Source organism: Chrysemys picta, chromosome 19 (genome assembly GCF_011386835.1).
Source record: "Chrysemys picta bellii isolate R12L10 chromosome 19, ASM1138683v2, whole genome shotgun sequence".
In the NCBI taxonomy this organism is placed as follows: domain Eukaryota; kingdom Metazoa; phylum Chordata; order Testudines; family Emydidae; genus Chrysemys; species Chrysemys picta.
The window spans coordinates 3,678,076-3,705,978 of record NC_088809.1 but is presented as its reverse complement, the minus strand read 5'-3'; the positions used below and the strand labels follow the sequence as shown (position 1 = coordinate 3,705,978).

The window sequence follows — 27,903 nt, the reverse complement described above, 5'->3', positions numbered from 1 at the left end:
ATTTACGACGCTTCTGTATGGACACCCCGATTCGACTTACGACTATAGGTTTCGAGTTTACGATGCTCGGTCCCGCAATGGAGTAGATTGCGGTTCCAAGTTCCGACTTACAACACAATTGTAAGGAACCAGTTGTGTCGTAAGTCCGAGGACTGCCTGTATTTTAATCCATATTCCTTCAGTAAAATCTAACAAACCACACCCAACAAAAAATCTAGCACAGTAAACAAAGAAATATAATGGTAGAAACAAACCGGAACTATTTTATTTTAATTTTTACATAACACATACTATAATTGTGCTTTCAAGGATTTAATAAAAGAATACTTTTAATATGAGCTTTTGTAAATGCTCAAGATGAGCAGCCTTTATGCTTATTGATCAACAGGAGTGTGATCTCAACTTTAAATTATTGCTTAAATAAACATTACTTTAAACTTCATTCATTGTTTTCACACATTCTCTCATCTCGACATCTGAAGTTTTAACAAATTCTTGGAAAGTTCTTTGTTCTACAACAGTTGCAGGTCTTACAGACACACACTTGAAGATGTTCCTTTTTGTGTCATAGTTTCCCATGCACCTGTGAACTCGACCTCTAATTAGTCTTGGAAGCTCCCGATCCTATTTCAAAAGCATAATAATCAAAAGGTTAAAATTAATTCTCTTTTCTGACATGAACTAAGCTCTTCAAAATGTCTGAAGAATAATAGTATTAGTAGGGGATTCCTGGAGGCTAGGTAATGTTTGTGGGCTATGTCAGCTCTAAAGTCCCTTGCAGTTCTTCACCCTCTCTGGCAGCATGACTGCACAGGAGCTACACCACAAGAACTTCTTCTTTTGTCAATTGCTATCCCTACAACTCTTAGGAAAAGTGATTCCATTACAAGAAGGGAGCTGCGGAAAATAGTATGTTCTGAGGGAAGTTGCTAAGTACCACGAAGCTAGATGAAAAGATGTCTTAACAGTGAACAGAAATGGGAGATACTGGGTTTTCACTGACAAAAGACCCACAAAAACTTTGGCCCAAGTCTACCCTGAAGTATGCACAAATTACCTTAAAAAAATTAATCAACAAACTGAGGTAACAGAAAACTTCCTGCTATATGTCCTTTGTGAGAAGAATTGAACTTTGGCCAAATTATATACATAAAACTCCCCTGGGTACAAACAGGATTTTCCTACATCTGCAGCTAGCCATAGATAAAAGGCAATTATGCAAGCCCAGAACTGCATGGCCCTTTTATAGCCTAATTTCTGAATGGTCAGTGCTATGAAGGCATGCTCATGCAATCCAAACAGGTACACCTTTTCTAGAGGACTGCAAAAGCTCAGTAGAACCAAGGGGTTGGTGTGTGTAAACTACAAATAAAAATATGCAGAGTACACCTTGAAAAAGAGTGAACTTTGCCCCATAACTTCTCTGCTTTATAGTTGTTTCCCTCCAAAATCCCAATCCAGCTTTCCACAACCTAAACAAACTCTTCTAAAATTTAATTTGATCTGAGAAAGCCCCAAGACACTTGCATAAACATTTCTCAACAAGTTTTGGCAAAACGGGTTTGGGCTTGCCTGAACTGCAACTGTATTTACTGCCACAGACCCAATAAGCAGTTTGTTCACTTTGTATGGAAAGTGAACAATACAGCTTTTAACTTTATTTTATACATTAGAAGTTAGTGTTAACAGAATACATGTTATTAACCTCCTAACTGCACCACGTATAGTATATTCTGTATAAACATAGAAAATACTTACAATTTCATAAAATACACATGGCAGACTCTCCTTTCCATCTCTCAAGACAAAACTTTTTGCTCCATATGCTCCAGGTGTGACTGCAGAATCAAGTGTGCCTAAACAATATGTCAAGAAGTAAACATGAGAGCACTATTAAAGCCTGTGATCTACAAATATTACGTGACATTAATATTAAATAGACAAAAATACTAAGCAACATACTGATGTCAGTCTTCTAACTAGCACAGTTTCCACTGACATCAGTGGGAATTCTACTGCAAATTAAGGGCTATATATGGCACACTAATAGTAAATTCACATATTTTGTCTCTGTGAAGTAGGTGAAAAACTGTACTTTTCATAAGCATGATTATAAACTGATTAGCTCCCTAGGTACTGGTGCATGAGAGATCCAGTTTTTCTTAAAGCTGTACTTACTCATATATGCAAATCAATTTTAAACCATTAAAATTTGTAACCAACATTTCCAATGTAAAAGAGTCCATGAGTTCATGTTACATTTGGTATCCCCAGCCACCCCAACTCTTAAAACAATTGGTCATCTCCAGCTTCCTTTGTCAAATTCTATTTTTAGGAAACGTCAATAAAAGTGAAAAGTGAAATAGGTTGTAAAAATAATTCAAATTCAGAAGAACTCCAGGTTTTGACTGATTCCCAAGTTAATTCTATTAAAAAGTTGTTGCAGAACTCTAGTACCCTTGCTAGCTGGATTTTTCATTGCAAATTTTCTTTCTGTTTCTTAGCTTCAATAATGTCTCAAGCTTTAATTATTTTAATTCTATGAAAAATGTAATAATCCTGAAAAATAGAAAGAAAGTCTGCTACTACACTCTTAACTGATATTGTGATGGCTTTTTATATAGTGTGGATTAGTCTCTCGGTATATGAAGAATTTAGGTTGTGTTCATCCTTTTATCAAAGAGTTCAGATGTTACAGACAAAGTTCCAAGCCTCACCAATAAAATTCTTCATCAGTTTTCTAAGTATGGACCAATTTTAGATAGTGGGCACAGTTAATCAAATCAGCCACAGAGAGATGTAAAGAGGACTTTCTTGTGTCAGCTAAACCCATTGCTGCTGGAGGGAAATTCATCCCTTTGGGATTCATGTAGTGTTTTCACCTCTGCTGTGTGTAAGGGTTCCTTCAAATGAGAGAGGCAATTTTAATTTGTATCACATCCCATGAGAATTCTACCAAAAGGAACTTCTTCCGAGAGCTATATCAGCAGACTCTCTAGCCACCGTGGCCATCTCCCCTTTTCAGCCAGCTCACTTTTGATGATGTGCTGTCCTCTATACCTTTACCTTTGTAGCCACCTTTTAAGTGGAGTTGTGGCTGCTTTGCACAATGCTACCAAATCCTGAGTAGAGTTTTCATCCCCTGGAAACTCCACACCTATCAGCCTAAGCCACTGATTAAATTAGCACAATTCATTTTATACTGCCCTTGAACCTTGGCTAGAAAATATAACAGAAATCAAGACAATAGTAGAAATATTAAGATGGGGAGAGTTTAAATATTGTAGGGTGATACTTTTCATTTTGCCATGCTCATATTTTGGTCATCTTTGATATATGGAAAATTGTCCGGATATGAAATTAATTGGAGGCTCATGTCAATATTAAAAGGAAAATGGGTCAAATATTAATCAAAATTTGAGAACTGGTTCTTTAAATATTTTGACTATTGTTGCTCTATAGTAAAAACTGCATTGTCTTTTTGGGACTGACCCACCAATATTTTCAACTATAGCATAAACTACTATACATACCTAACACTTCAAATAATAGTGCAGTTTTATAAGTATACTGGCTCCAATGCTTCATACTTTCAATGACTGCACTTATAATTCGCAGAGAATTGTCTTTTTCTTTGAGTTTTAATTGATATGCTGGAACTTTCTTTCAGGGAAAGATGAGAACTCAAGTTAAATAGAGACCTTTACAGTCTTTAAAGTCAGATAGATAGTTACATATTGTTCTTATGTTAATTATCCAGTATTTAAAATGAACACATTATTTAATTTATTTAGATTACTAAAACACCAATAAACCACTGTCCAATATAACTTGTTTTATGATATCACAAAAATCACACAATAGACTACTGTTTCGGTTCAAATAAATAAATACCCCTATTCAAAACAATGGTCACACAACCCTCCTTCACACCCACACCCATGCAAAAGGCATTTCATAAAATGAAGATTTTATTTAGGAATTGGACTTTCTAACGTGTCTAAATGACGTCAGAACACAAGTCCCAAAATCTGCACTAATTGGAGAGAATAAGTAGGACTTGACAAAATCCCATGGATATGCACCAGACCACTGATTTGAGTCCAGCCAAGTGGAAAACAATTGCTGGCAAGACAAAGAAATAATATAAACATGCTTGAAACACACAAATTTGTGCCGCCTATTTCATACTGAGTAGCAGATAGAAACAAAGTCATGACTAGCAGTTGTCTAAAACATACACAAATAAATCTAATAAATAATGAACAGCTATTTTGTTTCTGATTTATACTGTACTATCTTGTGAGTCAACATTGACCAAATAGATAATTATCATTCATTTGTGAACTGGGCATGGCATGGGGGTACAGAGAAAAAGAAAGATATATCTTTAGGTACGATGGGATTTTTGTTAAAAACATAAGCAATGGAAACTTTGCTTAGTCTAAATTTGTGCTATTTTTGACAGGGAAATTGCATTTAGCAAATTACAAAAGAAATGCAAGAGTGAGGGATGCACCAAATGTAAATAGAGGTTTAAAGAACAGAAGAATAGATTAAAATCAGTCAGAATTTCTATTTCTATTAACAAGCTGCATTAACAAGAGCTATGAAGTATCAGAGGGGTAGCCGTGTTAGTCTGAATCTGTAAAAAGCAACAGAGGGTCCTGTGGCACCTTTAAGACTAACAGAAGTATTGGGAGCATAAGCTTTCGTGGGTAAGAACCTCACTTCTTCAGATGCAAGTAATGGAAATCTCCAGAGGCAGGTCTAAATCAGTATGGAGATAACGAGGTTAGTTCAATCAGGGAGAGTGAGGTGCTTTGTTAGCAGTTGAGGTGTGAACACCAAGGGAGGAGAAACTGCTATGAAGTATGCCAACAGATTTGAAAAAGGTTTTGTAAATGCATAAGAACAGTAAACTAGAGTACAATACTCATAAAGAGATATATTTGTTCTCCTTACAGAAAATAACTTCAACTACAGAAACTAGGAGACAAAGCCAGTTTTAGTAAAAGCAGAGCAACTCTTTACCATTCAACAAATAGCTGAAGAATAAGAACCACTATATATCACTATATTGCATTCCTCACAACATATGACTTGAAGAAGCATAATTTTATTTCACTAGTAAAAATTATTTCAATAAATTACATTAAAGTGAGGGCATATCTTCCTTTAACACAATTCAAAAATGTTGCTGCCAACATTTCACCAAAATTTCCTGGAACATATCTAAGAAAAGGCCAGGACTCTGAGCAGGAGGCTGACCAAGGTGTGTGTGTGCTCATAGGGCATAGTGGTAATTGTTTACGAATGTTTGGAAATTTTAGGTTACTTTAATATGAAAATCTTAATTCCAAGGCTTCCCAAAGTTGAATTAATGGAGGCCTCCCAAAGCTAGAATTCATGGTGGCTTCATCTTCCCTCAAACAACTTTCCCTCCCCCAACAGGCATCTGTCCCCTTATTATTTTCTCGGGAAATGTCCTGAGGCCTGTAATTTCTTCCCCTACCTACTCCCCAGAATTTTACCTGAATCATTTTGTCTTCTGGAACATGATCAAATTGTTTTTCATTAACTTTATTTTGTTGAAAATTATGCTGGATATTATGAATATTAAATTTATATGCTGGACTATGATCCTGTAGACTTCTTGATGTGGTGCTGGATATAACTGGCCATTGTGCTTTGGATGAACATATTTGTCCTGTTACAGTTGTCTCAATATGCTGTGATGCCTTATGATGCTCAGGTAGTTTGTGCTGCTGAACAGTTCTCAGACTATTTGAGATATTCTCAAACTTTCGAATGATTCCACTATCAGATATCAAATTGATTCTGCTACTTGGCGACATGTGCTCATTTCTGTTCCAAACTTTAGCATTGGTATTCTTTTCTTCTGCTCTGCAGTGCAACATTATATATGATTCAATATCACAATACCTATTGAAATATTGACCTGCATATTCAAAATGTATATAAGTGCATTCCATAGATTATTCTGTGACCTTTTTAAAAAAACACCCTGTATTTCTTTAAGCCCAGATAAAGTACTTAAACATGTGCTTAACTTCATCCTTAGTTAAGATAGCGATTAAGTATGTGGTTAATTTTACACATGTGCTTAACTCCCATTAACTTCAATGGGTTTTAAACATCTGCTTAACTGATGTCCTGAATAGGGATGCTTTCCTGAATCAGGGCCTTAAAATGATTTTCTCAAATTCAATACACTGTAAATGCAAGTTCTCCAAATTATAGAAAATAATTCCTTTGTGAACCCTCATCCCAGGGTCACTGCTCAAAAATTCCTCCTACAATTGGCTGTAAGGCTGGCCTTATGATTTCAGGACCTTACACTTCATAAAGAAAGCCAATTAACTGCTTCCACCTCCAGTCCTGCCACTGGAGGTGAAGTTAGGGAGGTCTTGTCAGAAAGATATTTACTCTCCCACTGATTTTGCAGCTGGAAATAGAAAGAGATAACTATCCTGTGGATGGGAGTGTTTCCATGGGATGTGGGGCCTCCAAAAGAGCATAGCCCCAAGCAAACACTTGCCTGGATTGTAATAAGGCTCAATACTGACTTTCCAGTTAAGATTCAAGTTTGCTTAAATTTTTTTCTGTATAAATAATGAGCAATAATTGCCCTCATTCACAACCAAACCTCCCAATTTACTCAGTATGAGTTCATCACATGAGGCTATATCAGACAACCAAATTTTAAGCAGAATTCAGCCTGGCTAAAAAGTTTTGCTTGAAAATTCATGGCACGATATGGCCTATGGCATGGAGGCAGGAACAAACCCTTCCATGTGTGCAGTATATGTTTTGAGATTCTAACAACAAATTGTGTTTATTTGTACCATTTATCAGTTTACATGGGTAGGTGCATTAAAGAATCCAGATTTTGCAACTGAATATTATTTTTTTAAATCATATCTGAAATTAGAAGAAACAAATTGGACTTGAATTCTTCCAAATTATTCCAGAAGTTCTACTGGCTTGCTATTGATCACCTTTCATTTCTAAGGCATTTATTTATGTAGTTCCTGATTCAGCAAATAGACAATGTTTAGCTGAATTGAAACCGTTGAAATAAAAATGAAAATTTAGTTTGAAAGTATACAAAATTTGCAGTATACATAGCTGGTCATCGTGCCCAAAGAGGCTAATATACCATTAGAAATAAATTATTAGTTAAAAGATAAATTAGATAAGCAACATTGCCAACTCCGAGTTGTCTGAAAGGGAAATTTTCATTGATTATTAGAGTGCTGCCTGTGTAAAGACTGCAGGATTAGGCTTTTACGCCTGATCCAAAGTGCACTGCAGTCAAAGGAAAGATTTACATTGATTTCAGTGGACATTGGCTCAGAACTAGAATATAGGTTGGGGAGCATGGCAATGATCTGAGACTCAGAAAGTTTCTTTTGGATGTTATAAGAACATGGAAACATATAAGAAATACCAGATTTACTTTCATATAAGAAGAATAAGTATTTTTCTATTTAATGATAATAAGAAATTCTACATTTTACCAACCTCAAAATATTCAGGTTCTTTCCAGTATTTGATATATGCGGCTTTGATGTGTTTTGTTGTTTCAACAGGGAGGGAGCCATAGAAGGTTCTATTTGGCTTTCAAAGAAACATTTGAAATGTTAGAATGACAGAGTAGCAGCCTGATTATAGGTTATTGTATGTATTTCATAAAATACATTATAGGTTATTGTATGTATTTCATAAAATACATGTAAATTGTATTTTATGAAATAATTAAATGAATAAGTCACTAAAAGCAAACTAGAAGGCAAAAAAGTTTGGTTTTACATACCCACTGTTCGTTGTTTTCTGTAGTTGAGCCAGCTCTGGCTTTGCAACTTCCCACCCTAATTCTTAAAAGACAAAGGATGGCATATGGATAAAAACTGAAAATACGTATATGTACTAAATATACTTAGGCCCTCTCCTGCAAAGAGTTATGTATGTGCTTTGTGCATCATAAGAAACCAAATGCCACCCACACCCACCTGCCTCAACAGGTGGGGGAAACTGATGGAACTGTTGGGGAAAGGAACAGTCCCAGCAGTGAGGGAGGGAGACACTTGCTGAAGGACACCAGGTACCTCCTCCTGTGCTCATGCCCTACTGGAGTCTTTGGTACCCCTTGGCCAGTTGGAGGGGAGGGACACCGACTGACTCACATCCCCCAGCTTCAGGGATATAACAGGGAGTGTGAGCCATGTGAAGCCTCTTTTGGCTCCATTCCAGCAGCCTCATCCTGAACTAAGGAATCCAGCCTGACAGATGCTGTGGGTCTCACCAGTTGCCCATTTGGGGTCAGGAAGTAATTTTTTCTCTCATAAGGGTCAATTGCCAGAGGCACAGAGAGCTTTTTAGCCTTCCTCGTAGTACCTCCAAGCCTCAGTAAATTAGGCAGAAATGCACTTAGTATCTAACAGAGATACCTGGTGGAGTTGCTAATTCAACACAACATGCAGACGGTTTCCAGTGCCATTAAAAGGATAAAATAAGGGTTCCAAGAGGTAAAAGACATGGGATTTTGCTGATGGGCGTTGGGCTCATGGGATAGGGTCAGACATTGTGGCTCATGTGGGTGGAGGCCCCCGCCCTTCTGCACTCTCTGTCCCCTTGATGGAGGGGTGGGATTGGTAGGTCTCAGAGCAAGATGAGTCATGGTGGGGGAGGGAAGGTAGGCCAAGGAAAGCGTAACCCAAGTTATCGGTTATTTGGTAAGAGCCTGTAACCCCCACACTGGAACCACTTAAAATGCCTGGTATATGAGAATATGGGTGATGGGTGGGTAGCACACCTCCCCTGTGTTTAAGTTTAATAAAATGTTTCACCCGGCCATTTAAAATCCATCCATGTGACTGTCTTCATTTCACTTCTGTGTCCATATCAGTGGGGAATTTGGTTGATTGATATTACACAACTTTTTTCAAAAGTGAGCTTTAATTAACCTTTTTTTATAACTGATGTTTAAGCTACCAGTTTTAGAACTGTCTGTAGTAAGCACAAAGAAATTTTTATTTTAAGCAGTAATTGTAGGGATAACAATGATGACAATAAATAATCCTGGCAGAATTCTATGTCAGAGCCTTTTAAAAACACAGTATTGGGGACAGATTATTTCTCTTTTACAAGACTACAATAGCACACTATAAATGTTCCATCCTGTAACAAGGACCTTGAATTTCTATTGAAACCACCCAACACCAAAAGGTCACCATTTCAAGAGGCATTTAAATGCCAACATGCTACTTCATTCTCTAAAACAGAAAAAAGTCAACTTCCCTGCAAGCACACATTAAAAGGGCTTAATTATACAGAGGAGAAAGAAACTTACTGTGGGACAGAAAAGAGTAGAACATATTTTTCTTTCACAAAATGAATTTTTCTACAGAAAACTTAAAGCTTGCTTGTGAGCTCTACATAAAGATGGCTAAAACTTTAAAAAAATGTTGTTATAAAGTTAAAATTAAAATTGCCTTAAATGCTGTGTTTTTTTTAAAATCTTATTTACCAGTTGTTCTAGCAGAAAAGTCATAACTATGAGTCACGGTGCTGGTACTTGGCTCATTTTTAAGTGGATTTGAAGTGAGCGGCTGTCTGGTTCTTTTTTTCTGATTGAATAGTGGTACAGGTAGACAACCTAAATATAAATTAAAATAACTGTATCATATACTGTTGGAAAGCCATGAAATCCTTCTGGCTAAGGGATACACCATTTACATTTTCCATTCGTAAAATGGGTAAATGATAATTACTTAATTAACATTTCTATCCATTATTATTATCTTTATTATTTATTTTATATCACCTGAGAATGTGGTACTTCATAAGGAAGACAAGGGAAGAGTTTACAATCTAAAACCCCAGTCCTGCAAACACTTGCACATCTGCTAAACTCTTCACTCTCTGAATGGTTCCACTGAGTTCAACATTACCACTATGACCTCAACCCTCCAGCAAGGTACATATTTAGTGGAACTCTATTTGAGCACAGGGGACTGGCTTAGTAGGAAGTGTTTGCAGAATTGAGTAAATACATTGATAAAATGATTTTCAAATTGTACAGTAATAAAAAGTAATTGATACCTGCTGTGCTACGAGATGAACTGTCACTTAAATTTCTCTTCATTTCTTTCACAATATCCAAATATCCAATAATTTATTCACTATTCCAAATTCTCCATGCGAAAGTTATATTTCAATTAAATCTGCCTGTAGGAAAAAAAAAACTAATTCACATTATAAATATAACTAAAGTACATGCAGCTTTTCATCAGCTTCACTTCATTATTTGTGTAACAGTTTATGTATATCAATTTAGGCACATTCTTAACTTTACTTGTGTGAGTAGTCTTATTGATTTCTGTGGTACCATTAATGTGCATAAAATTATACCAGATGAGTAAGACTTTCCAGGATCAGGGCCCCAGTTATTACATTTTTGAAGTAAAATAAAATATTTTGCATAGTTACATCTATTTTGGTCCAGGTTTATTTTTAATAAATTTAAACATTCTAAAAAATCTTCCCCTTTGAAATGAAAACAAATTATAACTTTAAATTCAAAGGGTAATTTTGTATAAGTCCCTGAAAATAAGGAATTAAAATGAAAGTGATGACTTAACCATAACTTTAACATTGTTATAAAGTGTGGTGCTATAATAAACCCTGAAAAGTTAATTATCAAAATGGAATGCCTGATGGTTAAGAATAAGAACTGAAGGTTTAACTATTTTATGAAAAATAGTGCCACTGCACCCATTGCACACAATATGAAAATGAAAGAGATAAATTTGCTGTTCTAAAGAATACTGTATAGGCCCCTAACCTTTAAACACTTCCCTTTTGCAGCAGGTATTTGATATGACCAGAATCCATCATTATAAACTGGAGATTCTGTGGGAAGAATTAACAGAAATTAACTTTTAAAGTACATTCACATTTGACAAACATGAATTTTTATTTGCCATGCTCCTTTCTGAGTAATCCATGACAGTATTATAAATAGAAACAGTGAATATTTTATTCCTAGACCACACAGTTTGAGCTGCTATTCCATGTACATCATTTCACTTTAAATGTTTAAATGGCTTTAATCCCATCTGACCTGGTGTCATATATTTGTGCACATAAAATCACTATAACAGAGTAATTACATTTTGCTCATTTCTAGATGTGATAGTGACATGAATTTTGTAAAACTGTTGTAAAATGATATGCAATTGTGGTACAATATAAGCAGTGTTGCCAACTTTCTTCATTTTATTGTGAGTCTTGAGATATTGGGTGTTTTTATTAAGTAAGCTTCACCTACTGGAATCAAGAGAATGCATGAGAATCACAGCTTTCATTAAATAAATAAATAAAAGTATGTTTCTAGCCCTGGGTGCAGAGAAAAGCTTGAAAAAGTGAAGCAAGTCCTATATATCTTAAAGTCTCAGAAATCTAAAGAAAAATAAAAAGAACCCCAAATTTATTATTTTTTAATCTTATTATTTTTAACCAATATTGTAATTTTGGGGGTCCTGACTCATAATTTTTTAATGTTTGAATTTACGGTTGCCCTATCTGAGATACAAAAAAAGAGGACTTCCATAAAACTGGACAGCTGGCAGTGTTTACTGAGTACCCTTACAGATTTCCCAGGACAGCTACCTCAAAAAAGTTATGATCCTGGGAAAACCTGGACAGGTAGCAATGCTACTTGGAGTTGGCCATATTGTATAGGGACTGATCCAGCAAAAAAATATTTTTGTGTGTATATAAAATGGAGACCTTAATGATTACTAAAATTAATAATAATAATAATCACCACAATTACTTGCCCCGATTCTTAGCATATAAAATACTGAAAATCCTTATGTACATGCTTAACTATGATTTGTGTAATGTCTTTCATATTTGTAGGATCAGAGCCCACCTACCTAATACATAAGATAGACAGGCTATACATATATAGCTAATTTATAATCTAGTTTATGTCATGGACATCAATGACAGATGCACATGCATAAATTAGGGCAGAATTTGGCCCTGAGGTCTGTAATAGTTTGTATTTCAAACACTTTTTGGTGGTTCCATAACCCATCAATGAAAATAAATGTGTGAGATTTGTAAAATGAAGCCAAATAAAAAGCATACAATCCTGTAATTTAATGTTATGGCCTCGGATCTTGCTGTGCTGTGTGTGATTTTACAGTGACTTTTATTTCCTTGAAGTTGAGGTAAAAACGTGGCCACTGCTAACGACTGAGGGACAAGCCCGTGACAGGACAAGCAGCTGAGGAGAAACTGGGGTAAAACCCGTCCCAGGGCTTAGGAAAGCGGGAAAACCCAGCTCCAGGATCAGGGTCTCAGCAGCTGGGCTGAAACTCTGCCCAGAGCTAGTGCACGGGGCTGAGCGAAGGCTGATATCAAGCCCGCCAAAAATCAACAACTGGAACAAGCGGTTACTCCAGCGCGAGGGGGAGGCGGGAAAGCGCAGACCCAGCGCTCCATTCCGCCGTGCTCGCTCCTTCTCCGCACAGCTCGGGACTGGGGGAGACTGAGGAGGGTGACTGTGTGTGTGGAGGGTGGGGGGCTGTGTCAGGCACACAGCCCCGTGGGGAGAGCACAAGCTAAGTAGGGAGATTGGTTGCACAAAAAGAATAAACTCATTTCCCTTTGGATTTTATTGCATGTGGGCTTGCCTAGGGGGCGCCAGAAGCCCAACAGAAACATGCAATAAATCCTCCTCAACTCGAACTATACTGTGTAAACTTATCCCCGTTCTCCAGCCTGTGACAGGCTTTCCCCTCAACAATCAGCTCTGGGCTGGATTTCACCCAAGCTTCTTTTCCCCCTTTATCCTCTGAGTGGCTTTTTCTTCAGCTATTAGTTCTGGGCAGGCTTTTACCTCTGCAAGAAAAAATATTATGAAAATAAATAAAGTACCTGGGAACCTCACCATTTAAACAATCACACCCAGCTAAAATAATGTAGATGTGTGTGTTTTTCAGAACTGCCCTTACCCTAAGCTCTGGGTGTTTTGCAAGATAGACAAATAGTATTTCATTTTAAAAATTTAAAAGATGTATAGTGCACTTAATAGGGCTACCAATTAAATATAAATGAAGGATTCATTTCTTTGGGGGGGGGAAAGGTCCAGGTGCCCCAGTTGTCTGGATAGGAAAAACATGCCCAGTCTTTACAGTTACAGATATTATTAGTCCTATCATCTTCATTTTAATTTATTTAAGTGTAGAAGATCCACTCAGCAGTCTGGTGCAGTAATTACTAGTTCACACAGGGGATACGAGCTAAAGTAGTGGGGTTTTGCCCCTTGCTCCTAGTCTGGCATGAGTTGTGTGCATTGCAGAGGAGTCACTCTCCTCCCCTAGGGAAGGAGCCCTCATTGTTTAAGTGGGGCAACGCTCTGTTCCTGTCTTCAAAGCAGTGCTGATAGGGGCAGCTCTAAGCACTATGATGCTTTAAGCAAGTTGGCAAATATCAATTCCTACCAGGCTGCAATGACCTATACAAGTAGCTAATGAACGTTTAGCTGCCCCTGGTATTTTGCTTTCAGGGGCAACTATCTGTTACAGTGGTAGATGCAGCCCTATGTTAATATTCTTTGGAGGCAGTCAAGTTCAGCTTTCAGTCTTTAGGGCAGCCAGTCACTCCAACAGAGAGCATTGTGGGGGAGAATGCACAGAGGGACCTCTATAAAATGGCTTAGACTAAATAGTTTTATCATTAGTAATAACTTTTCAAAGTCCTCCCAACCCTGCTCTTAAGGCTTTTGTACTGCTGCACAAATAAAAAAGCAATCATTACAGAACGCAAAAACAAAACAGCCCTAAAATTATATTGAAGAAGCCAAAATAAGTGCCTGAATAATTTTCCAGGGAAACAAAAATAGATGTTGGTGCACAACACAGTAATAACGGATTACGTTGTTGTCAGCATCTTCACTCAGAAGAATGAAAACTCTTTAAATGTTTCTTTTTCATTTATGATCACAAATTCACTAGAGTTAGTACTGGGAAACCAGGAGTTAAACATTCTTCGGAAGTTAACTTGCTTTAAGGGTATAAAAGAAGCTTCCATGGCTTTAGTCCTAAACTCATGTTTGGAAATGCACTGTATCTTTTCTATTAAAGCACTTCTTCTGAGACAAACTTCTTGCAAGTTAAATGAGGTAAGTGTATAAATAATTGCTGTGTTTCACTCTACCTCTTGCAAGGAATTATAAACATCATACATTCAAAAATAAAAGAGAAACTGTGTTTACTAGCACTGTGTATTTGCATTTTACAGTTTAATTTCCAAAGTGCTGCACTGTTTAAATTCTATAAACAGGACTCAAAGTGTGAGTCATTTGTTCAGTCACTGTGTAAGTAATAACTTTGGAACCATGACCAAAAGCAATGGGGTCAAAGGATGATACAAAACAGTCTTTTGGTGTAAAATATAACTATTCTAGTTTGTTTAATATATTATTTACTACAGTTATCTTTCTTGAAACTATGTGACAAGTTACTAAAGTGAAGAAATAATACCATTAGGTGTCTGAATAAACATAGTCTATCCAGATTAGTTCACTACAAGATTTACTAAATAAGTATGCATAGGCTGAAATTTCAAGTGTAAGTTTTATTATGTGAGTACACTTCCAATAGATTTAATCATGATGTATGAATCCTGTGTTCAGCTTTCTTTTCTTATATCTATAACATATCAAATATGTCTTAAAAAACCTTTCTCACATAGCAGTGAGGTTTCTGGATGATTGAAATATAAATCCTATATACATTCTAACAGAAAGAAAGCGAATTTTGACAAAAAATATATTTTATATGCTTGAAATGTAGAGTTCATTTGTATCTCTGTGGTGTGCAGTGAGTCATTACAGAGTTGTAATTACAATTAGTACAGATTACTCTTGCCAATAAAAAGGTGTTTTTTCCTGCTGAGACCTTTTATTCTCCAAGTTATAATATTGTATGGTACAAGCCTTTAGAAAAGGATGTGTGAAATGTTCACAATAAGGTGGGTTCCGGATAGTCTAGACTTGTAGAAGACCTTATATAATGGCTTGGGATTGCAGGTATAATGCTGGCCATAAAACATTGCCAGGATGCCATAGAACATATGTGACTGCTGCATAGTCTAATTTTCTTCTTTGAAAGTCCTTTGTGAATGGTAGTTATGGTGTATGTATTGGGATTATGGAACAATTCTGAAGTTGGAAAAAGGCAGGTTCTTGACCTCTGAAGATTTTGAGAGGCAAGTACAACTATTTGATCTTATGTCAGCTACAGCCATCTATTTTTTGTATCATTAGAATCGTATTAGTTAGAAATGTAAAACACCAATTAGATAATCTGCACTGGCACAGAGGTCCAGGCTAACAGATCCCATTGCAACATTGGGGCCAAGAATATTACACTCTGATGTGAATATATTGAATTTTAATTTTTAATTAAGCCCCCTGCAGCCACTGTTCATTAGATAAGTATGATAAAACTGTCATATATACACACACACACACACACAACGCAATTCAAGAAATCCAGCTATACTCAGATACCAACATTTCTTTGGTAGTTGACAGTAATGAGCTTTCAGCATTTTGTCTATCACAATACCTAAGATGTGAAATCATAATGTCATATTTTGTTGTGTATTTTTGCTTACTTTAAATCCATTTCTCTATTACATATTGTACTGGCTATGTGATATAAAACACACATGAAGTGATGCACAAATATACCTGGTACATCCAATTTGAAGTGCTAGCATTCTGTGGATTTTCAATGTAGAATGTGAACATTATTTTAAAGTACAAATTAAAAATTATATTGTTTTTTATTATTATAGTATTTGATTATACACTGTATAACATTACAGACTGAGTACAGGAGTTAGTGATTGAACTATATGACTGTATCTTTAGCTGATTTATACATATTATGATCCAAATATGGTAAAGAGAAGGGCAGGGCTTGGGAAGGAGGAGTGTCAGTTTAGCAACACCCATGTATTGCAACAGAAAACTCGTAAGACTTGTTAGAGAAATGTTAATACACATCAGTTAACATCTGGTCTAGACAGATAAAAAAGTCAAACATTTTCTGTCCTTTCTTAGGAACAAATGTTTTACTTTGCTATTATTTTCTGTTTTGATTGCAGCAACATTAAAGCAGCTTAATAGAATGACTTCCTGTTATGTTGTTCATGAGGCTCCTGTACGAAGAGTTGCTATCTTTGGAGGGACTCATGGCAATGAGTTATCAGGGGTATTTTTGGTCAAGCATTGGCAAGAGAATGGAGCTGAGATTCAAAGAACAGGGCTGGAAGTGAGACCATTTATTACCAACCCAAGCGCTGTGAAGAAATGTACTAGATATATTGACTGTGACCTGAACCGAGTTTTTGACCCTGATAATCTTGGGTAAGAATAACTGTGTGCTTGTATATTTTTAGTTTTCTATCTTAAATGTTATCAGGAGCTTCTTTTATTATTTTATTGGTAAAATTTTTACATGAACACGAATAATCTTTTGACAGTGCAATCACATGATATTGTTGACTGACTTTTAACCCAGAAAGACCAAATAGAATGTACTTATTTGATTCATTGTTTAAATAGTGCTCATGCAACAAGAGACAAATTGTTAGAGGAAGTTAGACTATATTTAAAATCAATATAGAATTTGCTGTATTCATGTAAAGTTAAAGTATTGCTATTACTCTGAGTGACAGACTCATTTCTCACATGTCTTGAAATAAACCCCTTGGGCATTTTAACTTTTGGACTGTTGTTAATGCCACTGTACTGGTAGCCACATAGCCAGTTGTTAAAACACAAAGCTATTTAAATATAGATAAATATGAAAGAGAGTGTCTGAGAAAAAAAACAAATGTTATATAAATATTGAGAGTATTTTAAATTTCAGTTACATATAGTGAAATGTGAAAACAGTCAAGTTTGAAATATGCATAGTATGGCAAAATTATACAGACAAAATTCTCAATAAATTAAGTGATCACACTGTATTTCTTGATTTACATAATTAAAACAAAGTGTAACTATTCTGATTTAAGAGGCTTATTTTACAATGATAAAAGACATTTTTAATGGAACTTTGTGTTAGCTCTGTTTGAGAAGTTAACTGTTCAAATGGACTTTGGTAGGTGAACCAAGCATTTTTAAGTACGATATATCTGCATGCTCAACAGATAATTATGCAACACAAAGGTCCTGATGGGAAAGGTGGATAACAGCAAAGACCATTTATATCACACATGCTGTATAAAAGTATTTGTCTTTACAATGCATCTATGCATTTTCATTTGACATTTTATCTAAGAGAGAATTGTTTTATTGGTAATGTCACTTATAAGGTAAATACTTGGCAAGAGACAAAGATCTGCACCAACTTTTTAACTGTTTATCCATACATAGACTTATGCATTTAGAATAACTTCTTTGTCTTCCTGTTTATTATTTCACCTGCTTTGAAATTGGAATGATTTAATAAATGTACTGTCAGGTTATCTAATTTAAAGTATTTCTTCTAAAATGCTTTTTGTATAACTTTTACTAATATTTCTCAGTAAATCCCAACAGATTACTCAAGACTAGAGCATTAGTAAGTACATTTAGAAGACTATTGTACTTTTTTTTTCTGATGTGGAGACATAGTTACCAATGGCTTTACAAAAATAGTGTGTGATATCCCAGCCCCACTGGAGGCAATGGCATAGCTCTCATTGACTTCAATACGGCAGGATTTTACCCAGAGTACTTACATCTTTCCCCTATTCCAAGAAGTTCTCAATTTCAATTAAATTAAAGCACAAAGATATAAAATTATAGATTATGACATCATATCCGATGCCATTTTACAATGAAATTAATAAAGTACAGTACATTCAACTATAATATCTCACAACCATAAACTATATTAAAAAGAACAGTTTGATTTAGTTTTAAAGACATTGAGATGGAACTTACTAAAATCTTGAGGGAAAGAATTCCAGATGGAATCCATAAGTATCATCTGCTTTATGGAGCAAGAGGACCCAAACCAAGGGATCTTAAGAATCTGGTCAGAATATGAAAAGTAAGAAGTAGATCAAAAAGAAAACAAGCCATGAAAGACACAGATCAGGACCAAGGTCTAAGGGCATGAACTAACTCCTGAAAGACTTCTGTGTTCAACAGATGCTGGATTAAGCCCTAGAAATGACTTTACATGGTGCATAACTCTTGTGCTGCCTTTCTGTACAGAGGGAGAATTTCAACCATTGTGAACTGGGAGCCATTGCAAAGAAGTAAAGCAGAAGTAATGTAAAATACCATTTTAGATTAGGTGAAAAATCTTGCAAAATACTGATAGAGACAACAGCAAGACATATTGCCAACTAGCATTAATACTTGTTAAGTTCAAGCACAACCTGTTACAGGTCAAACAGTTTGATGGGGTAGTTGTATATGGTATATCAATTCTAATCAATTATGGAAAAAATCAAATGAAAAGGATACTCTAATTTTTGTTGACAGCAAAGCTATAGAATTTGTTAATTTATTTGTACTAATATTAACAGCAAGCAAATCACAGAAGATATCCCATATGAAGTGAGAAGAGCTCAGGAAATCAACCATATATTTGGTCCAAAAGACAGTAATGATGCCTATGACCTTATTTTTGACCTTCACAACACAACTTCTAACATGGGTGGCACTCTCATTCTTGAAAACTCCAGGAATAACTTTACAATCCAGATGTTTCATTATATTAAGGTAAAACTAATTTTTAGTAAACTATGAGAATAAATTTAGATTTGTATTTGAAACATATTACTGTATATCAACTTTGTGCCTTTATTTAAATACAGTTATGTTGTTTTGTTTTATTTTGTTAAAATGTTTGGAAAAGTATATTAAAACTAATTATAGAATGGGATATTTACTATCACAAAGAATTATTAAATTGGGTCCAATACTGGTTAGTACTGATTCCAACCTTTCATGATAACAATTGATATAGACAGCACTAGTAAATAAATTAATCTGTTAATAAGACAAATGTGGGGCAGTAGCAAAAAATAACACACACAGCAAAATTAATAAAAACTTAAAGATCATTGGGTCTGTTTTTAAACTAGTCTGTCATAAAGCTGGAAAAAATTGTAGACTGAATGCAAAATGTTGTAAGACATCAGTTATTTAAAATGCAGACTTTAAAAATGGATGGAATAAGGCTATGACAAAAGAAACCCTAATATACATTGGCTGCAGTACTAATAAGTGTTGGAAATGTTTAATCTTGTTGGTATTGCAAGTGACTCACATTTAGGGTGAGATTTTCAAAAGTGCTCCATGTTGGCCTGTTATCTTACTGAAGTTAACGGTAAGCCTCCGACTGTCTTTAATGGGAGCAAAGTTAGGTCAATATGGTACATTTTGAAAATCCCCTCCCCTTAATTCATATACTTCAAGATAAGATATTTCATATACTTTGACATATGGTATTTAATTTTCTTTGTGTCCCATACCTCTGTTTATATACTGTTCAAAGATGTGGTCAGTTTATGTGTAAGAGTATATGAAGATTAACATACATCTAATCAAAATGTAGAAATGATAGGCAGTAATCTAGAAAGGAATGGATAGGAAGGTTTTCTGCCAAGACATATAAAAAAGAACTGGGCTAACTCACTACATGTATCTCATAAAAGAATCAAACCATAGCTAGAAGAAAAATATTTGAAATCTGTCCTAAAGCAATTTGATTCTGGGTAAATTAAGACTGGAACTGTGTTCATTAATATCAGCGTGCAGCAAAGTTCAGTGGAGCATGCCTGACATGAGCTAAGGGAAAGCAGACCAACAAATATAGCTTTGTATGTTTTCTAAAGATGTCCTACTTATTTTAGGGCCATGAAATAAGAGCAACATATTGAAGACATTGTGTAAATCACTTCAGCATCAGTAGTCTTTTGTAGCGCAACATTTTTAATATTTGCATAAGAAAGACTTTTTTTGACAAATCTTCACAGAATGCTTTGGCCCCAGAATGCTGTCCTGTTTTCCTGACTGAACATCCTAACTTGAAATATGCAACAACTCGATCTATAGCAAAACACCCTGTTGGTAAATATGAATGTTGAGACCACTTTCCAATCCCCCAAAATTATTAAAATAGATGCCTGTCTCCAGATCTTTTTCTTTTTAAGTTGTTTCTTTAAGTTAAACAAATTTCTATAATGAGGTTCATCCACCTGCTTCGTAATCATATGGGCTTGATTTGGTAAATAAATGATCCATTCTGCATCCTAAATTGTCCCCCCTTTTTTTATACTCAAACTATCCTCTTTTCATAAGAATAATATTTTATTGGAGATATTTATAATATTTTAGGATAGAAAGTAAATTATGTTGTTTGATATAAGCATTACTGATGTTGAACTCAGAAGAGGTATTTATTTCTCATAAATAAAACTAGGATGAATGTTGATTGTTAACCAGAAAAGGGATGGTGGGATAAAGTGGCTAACCTGTTCATTTATACTATAATAGACAGGATAACATTAGAGAAATATTGCATTATTTTGCCTTCAATGTTAATTAAACTGGTAATTCTAAAACAGTAAGCAGAGACACACACAGGCATGTATATTTTTAGCGTGCATTCTATACATGTGACATACAATGTCGATCAATATCTCCCTCATTTGTACACAGGTGTGGAAGTTGGGCCTCAGCCCCAAGGAGTTCTTAGAGCTGATATTTTGGACAAAATGAGAAAGATTATCAAACATGGCCTCGATTTTGTGCACATTTTTAATGAAGGTATAGTAAATCATGCAAGCATGAACACTCCTATTCTCTGCTAGTAACTCATTGCAAAAGAGTAGATTTTTTTAAATAAATGAAGCTACAGCATTTTGCAATGAAACAAATGCAACTCATATTTTGTATTATTGTAGTATTAATAGTAAGTTCATTCATACAGTCTTTAATAAATTATTTACAATTTATTTTACTCGTTCTGAATTACAGCATGATAATTGTATAAGAATGTTGGAACTGAGAATTGCACTTAAGCTTTAAGAACTTCTATTGTTAATGTCTTTTGCCCTTTTTTATTGAAACTTGAGAATCTAGAACTATGGTGAAACTTGATCCTACAAAAAGCAACAGAGAGTCCTGTGGCACCTTTAAGACTAACCGATGTATTGGAGCATAAGCTTTTGTGGGTGAATGCCCACTTCGTCGGATGCATGTAATGGAAATTTCCAGGGGCAGGTATACCCACATTCACCCACAAAAGCTTATGCTCCAATACATCGGTTAGTCTTAAAGGTGCCACAGGACTCTCTGTTGCTTTTTACAGATCCAGACTAACACGGCTACCCCTCTGATACTTGATCCTACAAGATACATCACACATATAAAGTGGTAGTTCACAACTGTGTTCACAACTTATTGTATAGTAAGTGTATGCTGAGAGTGCAATATAAAAAAGAAACATTTATAATGAGCAGCTTATTCATTTCCATTTCTTACTATACCTTTGACTCTCATAAAATAATTTGAAGTAATAAACTTTTGTTATGCACCTATACAAAGTCAAATACAGAGTTGTTATAAATTAAAATATCTTTGTATTGGGAAAGTTTGTGCTTGACTGCTGATTGTCAGTTTATTCTTGAAGCAGTGACATAGGCATGCAAGAACTGCATGCATTCCCATCAATATCATTCCCTAACTATTAAATAATGCTGTCAGATTTTATGAATTCCTTATCTACAAAATGAATTTATTACGGTGTATGCAGTGATTGAGATCCCCGATTTCAACAATACTGTTCAAATTTAGATCCAGATTTTTATGCAACACTAAGCAACTGGGTCGTCTTTCAGCAACCTGACCTTCACGGGATAGGAAATCTGGAGCTAGACATATTCGTATTACTTGAGTTAATTACTAACTTATAAACTATGAACAGATACAAATTAATGACTTCAGCCATTCTAAATAAAATAGTAAATTAGGTATATTATTTAACTGGGAATTTGCTGACATGACATTTAAAAATATATTTATCCTTTCTAGGAAAGGAATTTCCACCATGTACAATTGAAATTTACAAAATAATGGAAAAAGTAGATTATCCCAGGAATAAAAATGGTGAAATTACTGCTGTTATTCACCCTAGCCTGCAGGTAAAATCTATCATTCTTCATTTACAACATTTGTATAGGTATTCCATTTGATGTTTGGTTTATAGTATAGTATATGGTATATCATCAAATAAGATATTTACTATTATGTCAAACCCACCAATGGAGAGATTGAATGTTTCAGAACCATTCATATAAGTTTTATAACTAATGGTTTACAGTATTTCAGTCATTGATCGGGAAGTTCTAAACTCAGTTTTGAACAAAAACTCAAGGAAAAGAAAGTATGGTATACTTTCATTCTAAACAGGTACTTCCAATTTTGGGAGCCAAACCTTTGAGAAACCTTGGGCCTAATTTTCAGAGTTGCTGAGCATTCACAGTTCCCATTTATTTCAACTGGAATAGTGAGTGCTCAGCACTTTTAAAAATCAGGCCCAAGATGCCTAAGGTCCCAAATCAGTGGAGCTTTGAAAGTTTTGGCCATAAACTGTACAGAGTAGTATAACTATGCATAATAAACTTAAGAATCTTATATGAAAGTTGTCAAAAATATTAAGATGAAAATATAATATATTTTCTAACAATCTATAATCTAATTTCCTATAAGGATCAAGACTGGCAGCCACTGAACAATGGGGAGCCTATATTTTTAACTCTTGATGGAGAGACCATTAATTATGAAGGGGATTCTACAGTATACCCAACATTTGTGAATGAGGCTGCATATTATGAAAAGAAACAAGCTTTTGTAAAAACAGTCAAAGTAAAACTTACTGCAAAAGGTATCAGATCCTCTTTGTCTTAAAACTAGGACATTTCTGAAAGGTTATAAAACTTTTTTAGACATACGGCCAAATTCATTGCTACTCCATGTAATCCAGGTGAAGTCAGTGGGGAAAATCAATGCAGAAATTAACCCTTAATTTAAAATTGTGTATTAATTAATTTTGCTAAGCACTTTGAAGATGAAAAGCACTTTTTAAATGCAAAGTATTATTTTTAGTCATGTTTATTGCAGATACTAAAAATAAATATTACTAGTTTATATAGCTAATTATTTAATGCATTCTGCAAAATTGTGTCTACATAATATACCAAATTATTGATCAATGTGTTATAAACTTTTATCTAAAGATTTTCCTACATTCAAATTTTAAATCTTTCCCAAATGTTATTCAGAATTGTGCAACCTGAAGTCTACATTACTGAAAAAATGCACACTGTGTTAGGAAATGTTTTCAATTTGAGTAAGAAAGTTACTCTGAATAAAATAAAATGGAAACCAGGTACACTTAAAGTATTATCTAGTTAATGTTAAAGACAAATAAATAAAAAATTGATTTTGTTGAGTTAATGGCATATGTTTAAATTAAATGTTATGTGCCCAGGAATTTACTGGTACAATATTATACTTCATGGTCAATATTTGTGGAAAGTGTAAGAATTTTGATGAAAATTTGATAAAATTTCTGCAGCAATGAAAATATAAAGCGTTCTGTAATTGCAAAGTTTTTCAGTTACATCTACATGTTTTCTGGCTATGCCAAAAGAAGGACAGGAGACATTTGACACTGGTTTAATGAGGCCGCAATTTTATTAGATGTTTGGGACTACCTGGCAGATAATTGTGTACACTGCAGGTAACCCCATGTTTATTCCATAATTACCTGGGGGGGGGGTTACCAGCTCCCCCTCTTTTTCCATCCATGTCCCTCTAGCAAATCCATTGCCAGGACCTTACCATACCTGGGGTGAGGGGTTTCCACCAGCTCCCCCTCTTTTTTATATACCCGTTCCCTCCAGCAAATCCATTGCCAGGACCTTACCATCCACCCCTACCTCCTAGGAGGGTTAAGGTTGGCTATAAGAATGGGGGGTTTGCTCCCTGACATACCAATCATAGGAGTCCCCAACCTTTAATGAACACCTCTTTTTAAGTCTTTTTCCAAGCCATTTATCTGATCGCTGTATTCCTTTCCTATGGAGTACCTGCACTGGACATCTGCCACAAGGAGACACCTTGGCAGCCTCCTCCCCACACATCTCCTAATGCCATATTTTATACCAGTTAAAAACATGACAGCACCTAAGTCAGACAGGTGCACCCCATGCTCCCAAAACAACTCTGCTGCCCCATATACTATGCCAGGATGTGAAATCAGTCTTTCCTCTGGTCCCAAGGAATTTGGCCACCTCCCTGTTCACATAACTCCTTGCCTTGTCCATCCTGAGGGGGCTCACGGCTCCCCGATAGACCCTGAAGCATGTCTGACCAAATCATATTAACTCCTGGAAAAAGTTCAAGGATCAGCCCCCAAGTCCCTCCTTGCTCTGAGCATTAGTTCCACTCCTTTAAGCATTCCCAAATCGTTTTCCCCAAAATGCACCACATTATATCCGGGGGCTGCTGATGGGCCCACACATCAAATAGCATCGGTATTAGTTGATCCCATAACTTGCCCCTCCTTGCATGCCAACTGAGTATAGCCTCATCACCAAAGCCCAGCTGTGAACCCTCAGGCAACCCTGGACACGTGACTATGGGCACAAAAGACAATACTATGCCTGCAGACCCACACCACCGTCTGCATGGCTGGTCATCCAATATCTGTAATGAGATTATGACAAATTAATGCTGACTTACCACCTGAGGTCTTGCATACGTTCGGTACGCATCCGAATGCCAACTCCCGATTGCCTCTGCTCCCATACCTATCTGTGCTGCTGCCGTTGCTGCCCCGATTCTGAATGAGTGGGAACCAAATTCAAGGGCTGGCAGCCCCAACCTCATCAGCCCCCGTCTCAACCCAGTAACAAATTGATATGCTATGAGGGGACTCCCATCACCATGCATAAAAAGGGAGCCTTTCCCCTTTGGCCGTATAACCCAGTAGGCCTTCAAAGCCTGAACTGGGCAGACTCCAGGCTCACCATCCTGCCAGAGGATCACAGATTCACCCTGGCCAACTTGATCTGTCTTTGACCGTCACAAGTGTAATATTATTGAATGCTCCTGCCATTGTATATCCCGCAGTTGCAAAGCCCTTCCTACCAGACCCAGATACTAGCTCACTGATCCTGAAAGCACCAAAAACTGCTGTCAAGAATGCAGCCCTGAACAAGACCGACTCCTGTCCATGAGCCAAAAACCTTCCAACTAAAAAAACCACTGCAAAGATCAGGATAACCATTTAGCCTACTGACGAATGTAATGGCAGAAAGGCGATTCGAGATTGTGGAGGATGCCAGTTGACGGTTTGCCAACGACAGCATGTGCTGCAGCACCTGTTCCTCTGTAATGGGCCATATCACTGACCAGCCTTCCTAATCCTGAAATTGCATGAAATCATTAAAACTTCTCTCACAACCCTGCCACGTGCATGGAGCAACTGATCTCCACACCACACTGACAACCATTCTACCATTCTTCTAAGGTTCCATAGCGCTAGTGGCATCTGCCTGGGTTCCCGACTGGCTCCTGGTACCAACTCCAGAAATCTGTGGACCTGAAAATGAGACAAGGCGTGTGCTATGCCATTGTCAACCTCAGAGAGGTTATGAAACAATGTAATTCCCTGAAGCCTTTCCGGGGGCCAAGCCTCGGGGCAAAACACAAAGGGGATAAGAACCCACAGTAAACCCAGCCCACAAAACTGACCCAACAGCCTTGCTGGGGTAGTCGCACTGGAGGCCATAGCTCATTCCATTGCTGCTTGAAACTAGCCTTGGGGGAAACCCACAAGTTATCCACAGGAAATTGGCTGGATGGCCCTGCCTGCCCCTGTACCCCAAATTCATTCTTGTGGAATTATTGCCTTAAAATGGCCAAACCCCACCCTTGACTTTAATCATTATTATTTTATATAAAGGGGAGAAGAACCCCCATTAAAAAACCCAGCACATAGATTTGACCCATTGGCTTTGCTGGGGTAGTCCCACAGGAGGCCTTAGCCCATTCCAATGCTTGAAGCTGGACCCTTGCACCGGCCTGCCTTCTGTCACCCACGCCCTGTTCAAACAGGGCCTACTTGCAGGTGTCATTTGTTCTACCCTGCGTCCTATACCTCCCCTCACCATTGTGGCAGGAATGTGCTGTACGAGACCCAAAACATGTTTTGCATGCATGCCTGAAGGTACAGATCCTGCAAAACCCACTGCTATAAAGAAATGTATGCCCAGGAATGTATTGCATGCCCACCCAGTGCTGTAACAGCAACTGCTGTGATTAGATGTATGCCACTGAATGTATTGCATGCCCGCCCGATTATATTTATGTATCTAACAAAGCTGGGCTTCTCTCTGGGTAAGCTTCAACTGTAACACAAGCATAGCTAAGGAATGCAGCCTTAGCAAGACACCTCTCCCATGCTGTCCCCATGTTTGAGGAACTTACAGTTAGCCTGTATCAGCCGTGCAATACCCTGGCTCTGCTTATGGGGGTGGGAGTCCAGGGGCAACTGAGACAGTTTCTGGCTGGCCCATGTGATACCCCATCATGGGGTTTTTTTTGTTTGTTTTTTGGGGGTTAAGCCTCCGAGGAACCACTAGTGCCCGCAATCCCCACCTTTGCCACATCATTTTGGTATGGGATCCTCATTTAACTCACCCCATCCACAGTGTCTGCCTCATCTCCTGCAATCACTTGAGTGGAATATCCTAGATCTGGGCGAACCATTACACCTTGTATGGCCTGCAAAGCTGTGGAAACAACCTGACACAATAACCCTGATTACTTGTATCAAATCCCAGCTGACTGTCCCACCATCAAACGCAGCCAGCTCACTTTCCTGGGTGAGTGCCTCACTTTGAGACCCTTGCCCAAGCCTGATAGGCTGCCCTTGGTAATGAAAAGCACTATCCCTGGCTCCTCCAACCCCTCGCTCTTGTTGCAAGGATCCTGCCCTTGGCTCACCCGGCCCAAATATCTGCACTCCGTCCGCCCTGTGCAGGGTTTGATTCCTCCCCAGTTCCCTGTCCCATGACACTAACTGGGAGGGAGAAGCAAAATTCCATCCCCCTGCTGTCTCCTGCCCACAGCAGGTAATACAAAAACCCTGTTCCCTAAACCTCTGTGCACCGGACAGCTGCTATGGGGGGGGGGGGGTCGCACTCCCACTCCCTCTACTCATCTGTATACCGAGGGACAGAATCTGGCTCCGAGCTGCTTTGCTACTCAACTGCACCTCCCTTTGTGAATTCACTCTGCTATGCCTGCCTCACCCCGCCTGAACCAGGGGGGATGGAGAATTAATCTTCCCCCTGTTCCTTCCCGCTCTTATTGTTCCGTGTCTGCCAGGAGCCATGCTGGAACAAGGGCCTGCTTCTCTATTCCGGGACTGAAGTGGGACTGAAGAGGGAGAATCTCCCTCCTCCCTGCTCTGCTTCCACGTGGGTGGAGCAGAGCTAACTATAGTCCGGAGCACTCCTACTGAGACTTGCTGATAGTTCCTGCCTTTATGCTGGAAGCGAAGTGGGGGGAAGGGTTTGGCCTGCTCACCGCCCTGCTTCGCTTCCATGTGGAGCCGAGTAGATCTGAACACTGGAACCCTCCTGCCTCAGCCTTGGTCTGTGTAAAAAGGCAGGCTCCCGGCACCGTGCTGCTCCTTTTCGAACCCTGCATTCCCAGGGGATGTCAGCGACCACGCTGCTCCTTTTGCAGCAGTTTTCATCTCCCTTCCAGCC

General features: G+C 37.3%; 2 protein-coding genes across 15 annotated transcripts; one reads left to right on the top strand and one right to left on the bottom strand.

Moving 5' to 3' along the window:
* Window positions 1-235: 235 nt before the first annotated feature.
* On the bottom strand, window positions 236-27,903 carry SPATA22 (spermatogenesis associated 22). Of its 13 annotated transcripts, none has more exons than XM_065572941.1 (12): window positions 27,719-27,903; window positions 26,828-26,919; window positions 24,866-25,727; window positions 10,871-10,938; window positions 10,129-10,254; window positions 9,554-9,682; window positions 7,841-7,901; window positions 7,549-7,644; window positions 5,535-5,907; window positions 3,534-3,663; window positions 1,759-1,856; window positions 236-624 (listed from the first exon to the last, which is right to left on the bottom strand). In XM_065572941.1, exons 5-12 carry the CDS (start codon window positions 10,169-10,171, stop codon window positions 433-435), a joined length of 1,122 nt encoding a protein of 373 aa, XP_065429013.1. In that variant the 5' UTR covers window positions 10,172-10,254; window positions 10,871-10,938; window positions 24,866-25,727; window positions 26,828-26,919; window positions 27,719-27,903; the 3' UTR covers window positions 236-432. The 13 variants fall into 13 exon arrangements, with proteins under 13 accessions (XP_065429013.1, XP_065429014.1, XP_065429011.1 ...); XM_065572942.1 differs by having other exon boundaries at window positions 24,866-24,965; XM_065572939.1 differs by having other exon boundaries at window positions 24,866-26,932.
* ASPA (aspartoacylase) lies at window positions 13,781-23,711 on the top strand. 2 transcript variants are annotated; one of them, XM_005298174.4, is made up of 7 exons: window positions 13,781-14,221; window positions 16,216-16,477; window positions 18,637-18,832; window positions 20,092-20,185; window positions 20,777-20,884; window positions 22,151-22,260; window positions 22,829-23,711. In XM_005298174.4, the coding sequence occupies exons 2-7, from the start codon at window positions 16,239-16,241 to the stop codon at window positions 23,024-23,026; spliced, it is 945 nt and encodes a 314-aa protein (XP_005298231.1). In that variant the 5' UTR covers window positions 13,781-14,221; window positions 16,216-16,238; the 3' UTR covers window positions 23,027-23,711. The 2 variants fall into 2 exon arrangements, with proteins under 2 accessions (XP_005298231.1, XP_065429018.1); XM_065572946.1 differs by lacking the exon at window positions 13,781-14,221 and having other exon boundaries at window positions 16,089-16,477.